Below are 13,366 nucleotides of genomic sequence, written 5' to 3'. Positions count from 1 at the left end.
CTGGTCGCTGGGGGGTACTGTGTTACTTACCTTTGTGGTTCTCTGGTACTCCCAGCTCCCTTCTACCCATTTTACTTACCTAGGTGGGGGTACTTTGTTCGCATTCAATTTTTTTAGTATGTGGTTTCGCTCCCCCTCGGGGCACTATTGGTTATTACAGTGTTCACAGTTTTCTAACCTTTTCTATGCCTGTTTCTAATTGCTAGTGTATATATTTAGTGTATTACTTACCTCCTAAGGGTGGGTCGCCTGTCTAGTATTTTGTTGTGATTTGTGCCAAAATTAAAGTACCTTTATTTTTGTACAACTGAGTGTTTTCTTTCATGTATGTAAGTGCTGTGTGACTACAGTGGTATTGCATGAGCTTTGCGTGTCTCCTGGGTAAGCCTTGGCTGTTCATCCACAGCTCCCGCTAGAGAGCCTGGCTTCTAGACACTGCCTACATGTCACTAAGAGGGGATACTTGGACCTGGTATAAGGTGTAAGTACCATAGGTACTCACCACACACCAGACCAGCTTCCTTCAATATGTTTTTGCTGAGAGTAACAAGTTTCCTTAATGTGATTAGGCTACATTGGCTTGTACTGATAGAATACATACATGTACTACCTTACATTTTGTGTTTTTATGTGTACGCTCAAACAGCCTGTTTTCTGGCAGTTGTCTCTGATCTTCTGCTGTACTGTCTGCAATTTTGCATTAAATGCTAGTTGAACTTTAGGCTGCTTGGCTTTTTGTGTTTTGTTTTAACAGGTCCATACTTTAAGTTCAGTATGACTCTTGTATACTATAAATAAAAGTTTGCATACTGTATAGTATGGTTTGCCAAGGGGTATTTTATTTTTTTCCTGGACCATGGCTGATGCTTTTGTGATATTTTCTTATTTTAGGGTGACACTGATGGGTCTGATGGTATTGAAGGAAAGGATGAAGCTGAGTTTAGGCGCATAAAAATTGAAGCGCTTAAGGTAATATAAATACATTTTATATATTTCATCTAATGTGATTTTGAATGTACTGCATGTCTGACATTGCCAATTGAATTTTTATATCCCTTGCAGAGTTACTGGTTAACAGATTTCTGTTTAGTATACTGCTGTTGTGAACAAGGCTGGTAGAGATTATCAATACATTCTTCTGTGCTTCCTTCAGTTAAATCCATAGCAATATAGCATTCTTTCTTGGCCTCTTACAGGGCGATGATTCAAAAGATTTGTGTAAATATTCTTGGACACTCAGTGCTATGCAACCCTTGCAAACTTTCCATCAGTCCACTGTGCTCTATTGTTGGAGTATATATATTTGTGTTTTAAAAAAAAATGTATTTGTGTTTTTATTGTGTAAAGCAACTGTACACATTAACAACAAGCAGCATCGTTAAGAACACAAACATTTTTGGAAGCATTAGAGCAAATGACATCCAGAACATTTAGCAGGGCCTTGTATAGTTATAATACATCTATCTTCTGATAGTAGTGATACAGTGATAAAACTGGGTAATTTGGTGTTATAGATTCACTTCCATTTGGGTCTGGACTGTTGACTGTGATAAAGCAGCAAATCAGGTCTGTAGATAACCAGTGAGGGTGAAAGTTCATGTGAATTTGGTAGTGTTCAGAGTCAATTCTGCAGGGGTTACCAGATTCCTTTTGTGTGAGTCATGCTGGACTGTAATGTTGCATAAGCCACAGCATTTTGATTACAGATTGCTAAATGTCATCCCTGACAAGCCACCAAGAAGCATGGGCTTTGCATCTACGTCTGAGGCACTTTTTCCTTGGCATACCTAAAAGTCCTTCTGGGTTTTTGGAGTCCATGCTGACTCTTATTTTAGACAGCTTGTCAGTAACATTAGACCAATAATTCCTTATGCCAGTACAGTACTCCTGATGGAAACGTCAGCATTTGATTGTCTACATGTTGGTCATTACATGCTTATTGATGTACCAAATTAATGTATTTTTACAGGGGTATAATAGAGATGATCTAGTTATTTTAAAAGTAAACCGGTTTCTAAATATCTGACAGACACATCTAGCTGCAGATTCTTTACTTTAGAATCCTCCCCAGGTGCACAACTGGATCTGGAATTTTTTTTCTCCAGCACGTCTGTGCGCGGCACCACTCAATGGTGGTATCGTCCATCGGGTGTTAGGTTGACGGAGTCCATATAACCTCCTCTCTGAAGCACCGTCAGTTCCTTCTTTGCGGCGCTTGCAGTGCGGATCCGGTAACAGTTTATCAGCCCGTTTTCTGCCTACTTTGACGTTTTCAGTGATGAAACAGTGTGCTTTTTTCTGTCTTTTGTCTTCAGAATTCAAACCCTGTGGGTCCTGTGGATGACAAATGGTGGCCACGGACCCCCACTCTATATGTGTTTAGAGGCGTGGGTGAGCACCGTGACTCTGTAGAATGCAACTTCTTTTGTCAGCTTCGGCTGAAGGCGCTGTGGGAGCATTGTATGAAGTTTCTGGCTGTGCAGCTGTTGGAGCATTCCCAGGCTTCCCATCGGCCACTGTCTCCTTCTCATTCTAAGGTGCGTTTGTGGGCCCGTTCCAAGAGTCGTTCTCGTGGACGTTATGCTCCATCGACTTAACACGGTAAGTCACAATGCGGATGGGTAAAGTTGCAACATTTCTCGACTTCACTGCATACAGCCTTTAACCACTCTTCGGTTGAAGAGTCAGGGCCCGAGTCTACCTCACATTTCCCTCCATTTCCTGTGGTCTGGCGACTTTCACCCAGGTTTGTGAATATTATGATTCTCTACACACTATCTCTGTAAAATCACCTTCTGTTGGAGCGCCTTTGGGCCCCAAGAAGGTACAAGTTTCCTTGACTGTGTCCACGGCGACAGGTTTGCCCTCGGCTTCAGTTAGGCCTTCTGCTTCTGTTGATGAAGCCGTAATGGCGCCGGTGCCTAGGCCTTCGGGCTTTCCACCTTTAGTGCCTTTATCTGATCAGCCGACTCCGGTGACGCCGCTGGCAGTGTCAATCAATGTCACACCCCTCTTGCTGTCTCACATCAACACATTCCCTTCTCAGCGCTGGTTGACGTTGGATACAGTGCCAGTCATGCTGGTTGTCTCTGACCCCTTTGAACACTTTCTGGGGAGTCCTGTCATATTTGTCCTTCTGAGGGACATTGTTTTGGAGATTCTGGGGAAGAGTTAGGTTGTCTACCACCCATTTCTTACGCTGTCCAGTCTCCTACGGAGGACAGCTGGCCGACTGGTCTAGATGTGGCTAGTGGCTTGGACTCTTCCCCAGCCTCTGGCCTTCCTGGTGCCGGTTGACATTGGATACGGTGCCAGTCATGCCCGTTGTCTCTGACACCCTCCCTCTGCTTTCTGGGTAGTACCGTCATTTTTGTCCTTCTGATGGACATTGTTTTGGAGATGCTGGGGAAGAGTTGGGGTGTACACCAACCATTTCTCATGCTGCTCAACCTCCTTCGGAGGGCTGCTGACTGACTGACCTAGGTGCGGCTTGTGGCTTGGACTCTTCCCCAGCCTCTCCCTCCTGCCACCACAACTCCCCCTGTCCTTGCTATGGAGGCAAGTTCCTCTCTGGCTAACATGCTGAGGCAGGTTGCTGTGGTTTTGGATCTCACACAGCACTGCATGGAATTGACTTCTAATCCTCTGATTGACGTCCTCCATCAAGGCCAAACAGGGGTTGAGCGGGTGCTTCCTTATAGTGAAGCTCTACATGACATTTTGTTGGGAGCTTGGGCTGAGCCTGATACAGGTGCCCCTTTTAATCGGACTATATCTCATAGGCACCGACCTACTCGTGCTGATCCGGCCTGTCTCCTCAGGCATCCTATTCCTCGTAGTCTGGTGGTACAGGCTGCTTTGGCCTCCCATTATATTTACTCTATTCCACATGTCTCGTCTGACAGAGATTCTGTGAGTCTTGACGCTTGTGGTAGGCATGTTTTCTCCTCCACCAGTTCTGCTCTCTTTAATACATCTTGCGTTATTAGACGTTTTTCCCATTCATTGTGGGACCCATTGGCATGCACCTTGGCATTGCTTCCAGGTGACACCTGCGACGATCTTGCCCCTGTGATCTGAGATCACCAGCAGGAAGCTAAATTAATCATTTGCTTTGGTATGGATTCCAATGACTCTGTGGGTCGAGCTATGGCCTCTTCACTGGCACTACATCACCGTGTCTAGTTGCAGACCTCTACATTTTTAGAGGCTGTTCAAGTCACTTTTATTGACATGCCTTTTGACGGTGCCTATTTATTCGGTGCACAGGCCGAATGGGCTTTGAGGCGTTTTTGAAACAGTCTGGGTGGAACAGCAAATTAGCTCTGTTCCTCTCTACCCTCTGCCTTGCCAGTTCCTACTGTACTGCCTTGTTTGGGAGATATTTGTCTTTGCTTTTTCTCACAGATGAGTCATGCTTTGGCAGTACCCGTGAGTTTTTTTCTTTCCTATGCCTGTTCCACCTATTGGTGGCACCCGGTGGGGTGTTCCTGCCTTCTACAGGTGTTATTGAGGGTACAGAGTTCCAATCTCTGTAAAGTGTTATTTTTTTCTCACTTACAATATCATGAAGTCATGACATTTACTATTCCTTATAGGAAACTTTTGATATTGGCAGCTCCATGGGGCTCTCAATATATTGTTTACCTTCTGATGACAGTGTTTATTTAAAATGCTCCTCCTATTAATCATGGTTATTATGTAGAAGTGTCTCTTTTATTTCTATGTGGTATGTGTGACCATATGCTTCACTAATGGACGTTTATCAACAGAATGAGGTTTCATTGATAGTATTATACAGCACTGAGGGTGTCTGTTTTATAATTAATTCTTGTGTTTTCAAACAAGCTAGCTTTCGGCCTACATTATTTGTTTATGTGGGTTCTACTTTTACCCCTTATTCTTACATTAGGTTTAAGTGATAGATGACAACACTTATGATTAATAGAAAAAGTTCTCTACTTGTGCTTGGTTTAGTATATTATAAACCAGAAAGTTATCATCTTGTGAGCCTTATGACATTATGGGCCTAATTACGACCTTGGCGTGGGGGATTACTCTGTCCCAAATGGGATGGATATCTCGCCCGCCGTATTACAAGTTCCATTACAACCTATGGAACTTGTAACATGGGGATGGTAGATCTGTCGCATTTGGGACGGAGTAATCCCCTCTGCCAAGGTCGTAATCGGGCTCTACATGTTTTGGTCTTAAATGTTTTGTCTTATACCCATTAAATTTGGAGGGCTATCCTACACCTTCGTGTAGACATTTGTTGGTTTATACATGTTCTTTGAATATTACTGTTTCATTTTCCTGGGATTATGTCCTGCTATCATAGGTCTCCATTGTGACATAGTCTCTCAGTAGATTCTAATAATAACTGTTTTTCAGAGTACATTATATTCTTGACTCTATTGGGTTGTTTTGATGCTTTTGCTTTATTACTTAAGAATTTTCTTCTTTTCTAAAGAAATGTACCCTCTAATGATTTACTTTTCCTTCTCTATGAAGATGTTAATATCCTTTGTACATGAAAGGAATAGGTGTTTGCCTCATAACTTCTGGTTTGGGTTCACACTCTGTGGATTGTTGTCCCTGTATAGAATGTACAAAATGATTTTTTTTGTAGATAATTCTGATTCTTTTTATTATAGAATGTGGAAAAAAATAAGTGGTCTCAGTATGGAAGACCTTTTCTAATTCATCTGTAGATGGCTCTATAATCATATATTAGGGCAATGTACTAACGTTGGTTGTCGCTAGGTGTTAAACTAAAGATTTGGATGGCTGTTGCTTTCCTTTGATACCCACTCTAGTTTCCATATTGTTATAACATTATTGTCTGTCTGATTACTCAGATTTATTTTATATCTATGTGTAATAATTTTTCCTTTTGTTAGTACATAAGATTTTATTGATTTTACTCCTTTGTCATTATATGCAATAGGGATATCCTATAGGTATTTATGTATCTCTAGTTAATCTTCCTAGGGAAGAGATTGCTTCTAGGCCAATTACTGCCATTGTTGTTTTCTACTTCTTTTTAAATAGAGTATTCTCAATGCTTTCTATACAGGAGGTGGACCTTTCTCTGTGTTTTATAGAGCACGCCTGGCTGGGATAGAACTTAATATAAAATGTATGGCTCAGTGGCATGGCATGCTAATTTGTGTGTTACAAACATCGAACTCTCAGTTCAGCTCTGGATAGAAGGGCAAATTAATTTATATTCTTAGTCGGTGGCAAAATTGTCCTGCTGTCATGGGTAACATTATCTCCATGTTTTCAATGTCTTTAGTACTTTTATTCCTGTTGTCATTTCCGCAGTTCTTATGGGGTGAGCATACATGGGTTTGGCCCCATTAAGGGTGCAAATAGTGTTATATTCATATTGTTGGTTGGCTTCGGACACAGATTGGTCATACTAACATGGATAATTTTATTTCCATGTTTGTAATGTCTTATCACTTTACTTACCTGTGGCTCCTTCTCTTTTTGTGTTGTAGAGTATGTTATTATTCATCTGATGTATTATGAATATCTGGTCTTTTTTTATCTTGCTTTAGACCGGTTTGTTCTAGTGAGAGACTTTTAATAGTCTAAGTTTACAGACCCTCCTCTGGGCATGGTATGACTGGTATCTGGTTCTAAAGTAAGAAATCTGCGGCTAGATGTCTCTATCAGATGAACAGGTTACTTAACTTTGGTAACGCATTATCTGATAGAGACAGGATCTAGTCACAGATTCCTGAGCAACCCTCCCTTCCTCCCCGCTCTGCGAACTGAGTCATTGTTTGTCTCAAAGGTTTCTAGATGGAAATTCACATCCTGAATTAAGAATTCAGTGACTATTTGACACATGGGTGTCTTTTATTTTAGCACACTGTTTCGATAGGCAATTTCTATATGTGACTTCATGTTTTGGGTGCGGAAAATAGTCACAAAAGAAACTGACATTGGTGTGTTGGAGAGGAAGTTCTATGGACTCCGTCAATGTCACATCCACTGGATGACGTTGGTACAGAGTCATGTGGTGCTCTCTTCCGACGCACAGACGTGCTGGGGAAAAAGTTTCAGAATCCAGTCTTGTGCCTGAGGAGGATTCTAAATTTAGGAATCTGCAGCTAGATCCTGTATCTACCAGATAATTTGTTACCGAAGGTAAGTAACTTGTTCAATACCAAAGTCGTTTGGGAGCCCACTGTTTAAAAGTAGGTGTCATGCTTATGTTCTTTTTTCATTGACTCCCTTTCCCAAATCATAGTGCATATCCTGCCTTCTAAGGTATCACCCCCTGGTTCATAGCAGCGTATTGCTTAACTCACAATTTGTTGGTTCCCCTGGAAAATGTTTATTAAGTATCTGCTGCATGTGATGCAAAGATGTCTCTTTTATCTTTGTATTATTCCTGTGTCCTAAATCTCAATCCGGCTCACCTCACCACAAAGAGTAGTTGTCTCATGGATGGTTGTTATTAAAGTCACAAATTAGTTTGCCTTCTGTGTGCATTTCCATCTGTCAGTCATTGTTAGTCTCTGCGGACGTGGAAAGGAAGACAGGATCTGATGTCTCCACGCAGGGCGTCACCCTATATGGTTTTATGTTGTTACATTCAGAGTAGGTTCCAGACCCTTGGCTAGATACACATGGCACCACCAGCCCTGTTGCTATTATTTCTAGATCCAGTCTGGCACCTGGGGCAGATTCAGAAGGTGAAAACTCTGCATGGAAGATAGTTACAAAAGATACAGAATTTGTTCAGTAGTAGTTGCTACCAAACATCAGTAGGACACATAACAGTTTTTTAAAGGATATTTCTTTATTAATCCTTACCTCTAGCTGTGGTTGGTGATAGCGTACTACAACCAATTCAGTGAAAAACCTTTTATGTCTGCCCCTTCCCTAGGAGGGGTCTGTAGCATAATATGTTATGTGGTCTAAGGATGAGTGCTACTGAAGTATCTTCTTGTATGACAGAGAGGATACTTTCTAAGTGGCAAGAATTGGCTTCGCTTTCTTCTTGGGGCTGAGCCAGACTGATACTCATAGACAAAATTTATGAGTTTCTACGTATCTCTGTAGGTGCCTTGTCGCCTCTTGTTTCAGGATTATAGCATTTTGAGCTAGTTGGAATCAGAGTTTTTTGAAGAAACTCATCAAGCACATCTGTAGCTTAGGATGCATGTATCATGAGACACTGGATTAGGTAGACTGCTGTGTATGGTCCTGTGAGCATGTTCCGTGCCTTGTGCTAACTTTTTTCATTTTATAACTTGGTTGATGTTTATTCATTACCATATGTTATGATAGTTTCCAGCCTTCAACAGACTAATGTACCAGTATATCTATTGTATCTGTAGCTCTGACCAGACTGTCTGAAGGAAAGTTCAAGGTTCTGACACTTTGTAGCTTTGATATTCCCTGTTGAATTCAGTTACATGGGGTCCTTCAAAAAAATAAAGAATAAACATTAAAATAAGAACCCATTATTCATTGATATTCTCGCCAATTAAACAAGGCTTGGCATTGCATGACTGCTACAATTCCATGCATTGGGATTTGGATTTTTGGGAACATTTACTTCCTGTCTGAGTTTAAATAGCTATACAAGGTGTTTCATTGTGTTAAAGATTCAGTATTCAAGGGAGTTGTTACTGATATATAAGATAAACAAAGCTAGAATTAGTCATCATTGCCTGTAGCTCATAGAAGGACATGCTTGTTGTATAAACTAGCAATACGAAAATAGGAAAGAGGTTCCCTTTATGTCTGCATGACGGTTACACTTTGAGGGAATGTTATTGCATTTGTTTTTTTTCAGGCCCAAGCTAATGCTCGAGCTGCCATACTGAAAGAACAACTTGAGAGAAAAAGGAGAGAAGCCTACGAAAGAGAGAAAAAAGCATGGGATGATCATGTAAGGAGACTACTTTCCCATTTTTCCCATTTGTAAAGCATGAAGCTGTGGCGGTGTGAACGAAAATGTTCCCAAGTTTCAAATAATCACGCAGGCTGTTCTTGGAAATCCAAATACAGTATTTATTAACTGTTGCAACAGGGAGAAAAACACTGTGGACTGCACCTCAGCTCTGCATACCTTGCCTCTGTGGTTTTTCTCAAATGCCTGTTCATAGACAGGCTTTTTTATATAATTTAATACACTGTTTTGTTACGCATAGTCAATAATTTAAAATGGAAAAACATCGAAAACATGTGACCCTGAAACCCCGAATTCCTAAGCTAATACATTGCATATACTTTGTTATACATTCGTCAGTGCTTTATGACAGGGTATTCTTTGACCCATGAATGTGTGCATGCTTCATGGTAAGTGTAATTTATGTGAAGTGTATGCTGGCAGCATTGTTTCTCAGACCTCCGTGTGTTCAGAATTTGGTCTCTTCCCGGCACCCATTGTTTAATTGTGCACCTGTGTGCTCTGGGCTAATTCAGTTATGTACCCATTGTCTTATTAGGCTGTGATCTATTTGTAGGCACGGAGAGTGTACTGGGGGACTCGTGTGCAGATTTTGTCTGTTAGACATGAGTAGGCCTTTAACTGAAAATGCTTTCTTGTTTCTTATTCCATTATATCCTTAAATGAACCTTGTACCTTGCTTGTGTCAGTCAGTGTGGAGGGGTTGGCCTAAACTGGTTCCTAACTATGTACGACTGTGCGGTTTCTGCTTGGGCTCAATGGCGCGCAACATTTTCACATTTCATTTTTACTACAATGAGTTTATTTTTTTACATTTCCTACAACATTCCCCCCTCTAGTTGATAATTCAACTACTTCTTCTAGATCTTGGTCTGTGTTAGTAATGGAGTTCCTGGTTGGCTATTGTAGGCACCTCAGCCAGGAAGGACCGAAACTCTAGTCACCCAAGATAAACCCAGCACACCCCCTTGGTAGCTTGGCACGAGCAGTCAGGCTTATCCCAGACACCATGTGTAAAGCATCTGCACAACATGCACAACACTAGTGACACAGGAACTACACCACAAAGGCAACGCCACTTCTAGTTATATAAAAATAAACTGTATTGTATAAAACAACATTAGACCAAACACAACATGTATCAGTAATATTCTGCTACACAAGCAGTTGTCAGAACATCACACAGGTCACTAGTACTCTGCAAAAGCAAGCAGTAGTCAGATAAACACGTAGATTACTGGGACTCTGCAACACGAGCAGTAGTGAGGTCCTCAGTATCACTGGAAATGCACGTATCATGAAAATATTATCAGCATTATCATGAAAATATTATCAGCATCATCTCTGTAGTACATTCGCATAGAATAAAACATTTGTCATATCAGTCTATATCATGCCTGCCAGTAACAGGAACACATACTAAATCATCTCCATTGGGCATACGTCATAAACACCCCCACCCCACCCCCAAGAACACACAGGGTGGGTGCACCTGCAACTTTACTGCTCGATAGGTGGTAACACCGTGATTTGTAACGGGGGGATAGCCTGGTGTGTGGGCCACTGTACATTTGTGCACCTTTCCAGAGTTACTTGGTGAACTCTTTCACCACGATCCACTCAGGAGCTCCTGCGCTCCTAGGGTCACCAATGTGGGAGTTTATCAGGAAGGCGACCCCACTCCTCTCACGGGGCTGCCTCAAGCATGCAACCCTCTGCCGGGGGGGACCTCCGTTGAGGTTCACCTCCTACTTGGCGAGGGACACAAGACGAGCAGAGAGGCACTCCTGACTCCCATGTCGGAGAGAAATGACCGAAAAAGTATACCCCAGAGCGGGGACAACACTCCGCTCCCACCCTCGTACCTGCGGGTGTCGCCACTCACTCCTGGCAGGCTCTGCCTCTGGCAGAAGTCTCCTGGGAGGCACTGAAGAGCCGCAGCACTCCTCTCCTCTAGGCGGCCTGGGTCGCGGCAGTTACTGCACGGATGTACCTCTAGGAGCACACCATGTCTGCCCTCAATAAAACACTGCCGGCGACTTTTTTCTTCTGCACCGCGGGTGGGCCACATCAGCACAAAGGGGGTTGGGTGTACTCCACTAGCGCTGCTGCCCCGACCAAATCAATAAAGTGGGTGCCCCTTATGCTTGCCGCACTCAGGAAAACAACGCTTTTCGTGCACTGTAAGTAACAGAAATAAACCATACTCTCAGCACTTGATGTCAAGGAGAGAGCACTCTGGGCAAAGATGCAAGCGCTCCTCATGTGCTGATGCCCCGGGGCGCTTTCCAGATGCTTCCCACAGGCAAGGGACACTCCCCTTATGCCCAACTAAAGGAAGTAACAACCAGCCACAGAAATGCAGGATAACAGGGGGGCACACGACTTAGCCCCTGAAGACAGCAAAGGGGGCACAGGGCTGCAGGACCCAAACAAGCAGGCCAGGACAAGGGTTCCAAGGCACTGGCAGTCCCTCTCATTAACCCAGCAGCTCAGAGGTCAGCACAACAGCAGAGCAGTCCCCGGGGCGGTTCCTGGCAATCCCTTCGAACAGCATCCAGGGTCCAGTTCATTAGTCCATTAGTGTCTAAAAATGTGGGACAACTCCATGTACTTATACTCAATTTTGCTCAGCTTCCACAACGGTTAAGAGGGGGTTCCAACCAGCACTAACTGGTTCCAAGAATGTCCTCTTTCCCATCCAGCACTGGCTCCAGACATCAGTAGAGGGGAAACAAACCTTTTTGTGTGAGGCCAGGGCAGAACCTTTATAGATTAATCTGTGCCCCGCCTCTACCTCCCTCAGCTCAAGAACACCATTCAGTATGCAGATGTACTGTTGTTACACCTCCACCCTCTCTGTGTATAGGATGTCTGAGAAGTATGCACCAAGCCCAGCTGTCACTGCCCCAGGCATGGATTGGAGTCAAGCTGCAAAAACACCAGAAGTATAAGCACAGCAAATTGCCCAGTTTCTAAAAGTGGCATTTCTACAATGGTAATAAAAAACACCTACCCCATTAAGCAGCATTTCTCATTACCATTCCAACTATACCAAACATGCCTACACCACCCCTCATAGATCAGACAATACCACTTAGACATATGATAGGGCATTTCCAATGCAATACTATGAGAGGAGCAGCGCTCACAGTAGTGAGAAACTAAATGGGCTGTTTGTCACTATTAGGACATGTAGTATATAAAGACATATGTCCTACCTATTACATACCCAGCGCCCTGCCCATAGGGCCGACTTAGCTGTACTAAAAAGGGAGTTTAGGCCTTGGCAAGTAGTTTGGCTTGCCAAGTCAGGGTGGCAGAAAACTGCACATGCAGGTCCTGTGGTGGCAGGCCTGAGACAGGTTTGAAAGGCTACTTTTGTGGGTGGCGCAAGCTGCGCTGCAGGCCCACTAGTAAGATTTAATTTACAGGCCCATGGTATGAAGGAAACCACTGTACAAGGGACTTCAAGATAAATTAAATATGCCAATCAAGTGTAAGCCAATCATACCAAGTTTAGAAGGGAGAGCACATGCACTTTAGCACTGCTCAGCAGTGATAAGGTGCCCAAAGTCAAAGAACCAACAAAAAGAGGTCAGAAAAATAGGAGGAGGAAGGCAAAAAGTTTTGGGGTGACCCTGCACAAAGGGCCAGGTCCAATAGCCTGTCTTGGTTACCAGGTGATACATGTTGTCTTGGGAATCCACTACATGTGTTGGTGTCCTAATTGAAAACATCCCTCCCGCCTTAGCGCCTCTTCTCCTAATTCATGCGAAAATTGCTTGTATCATACAGTATATTAGTAGCAAGATCACAGTCATTGGTAACAGAGTCTCCAACAGTCCCGGCATCTAGGATGGCAGTGACACAAACCAACCAGTGAAGCAACTATCAGGGGCACTTCTCCTTCATCGATCATCTTAGTTTGTAAATTATTCAGTGTCTATAATGCCTTTGACAAAGTTCCATTTGTTGTATAATTTGCTAGAAAATGCAGCACACAGTGCCTATCTTCTTGCAAACGCCTCCTTGCATGGTCATATGGTCCAGTACATAACTGTGTTGCAGCCCCATCATCCTTAGGGCACATAGTTCTTCCTTTATGGCATGAAGTCCTCATTGGTGCTGTTAATGATCCTAACTAGCTCCCACCTTGCGATTTGGAGCCAATGAGCTCTTGCTTTTGCTTGGACAAATGGCAGGATGACCCCGAAGAAAAGTTCAGCATCGTTGAGCAGTTGATACTCTTGAGAAACTTCATTCCAGGTGCTTGTGCCATAGTACTATGCAGTTCTTTTCCTTCGGCTGTGATGTAGCAAGGTAGTTAGATGGCTCAAGGGGTGTTTATGCAAAGCGGAAATGTTTATTCCTGGTACTACCAAAACTGGAGCATGCAAAGTCACTATGGAACAAATCCCTCCC

General features: G+C 43.1%; 1 protein-coding gene across 5 annotated transcripts in view; it reads left to right on the top strand.

Moving 5' to 3' along the window:
- The window catches only part of NEK1 (NIMA related kinase 1), an 800,483-nt gene that overhangs the window by 371,454 nt on the left and 415,663 nt on the right, over positions 1–13,366 (top strand). For all 5 annotated transcript variants that reach the window (XM_069244156.1, XM_069244192.1, XM_069244183.1 and 2 more), the window contains 2 exons: positions 892–969; positions 8,825–8,920. In XM_069244156.1, the coding sequence (XP_069100257.1) occupies positions 892–969; positions 8,825–8,920 (174 nt within the window). The remainder of the gene's footprint in view (positions 1–891; positions 970–8,824; positions 8,921–13,366) is intronic.

Source organism: Pleurodeles waltl, chromosome 1_2, assembly GCF_031143425.1.
Source record: "Pleurodeles waltl isolate 20211129_DDA chromosome 1_2, aPleWal1.hap1.20221129, whole genome shotgun sequence".
NCBI classification, from domain to species: domain Eukaryota; kingdom Metazoa; phylum Chordata; class Amphibia; order Caudata; family Salamandridae; genus Pleurodeles; species Pleurodeles waltl.
This window is presented reverse-complemented; position numbering and strand designations above follow the sequence as displayed.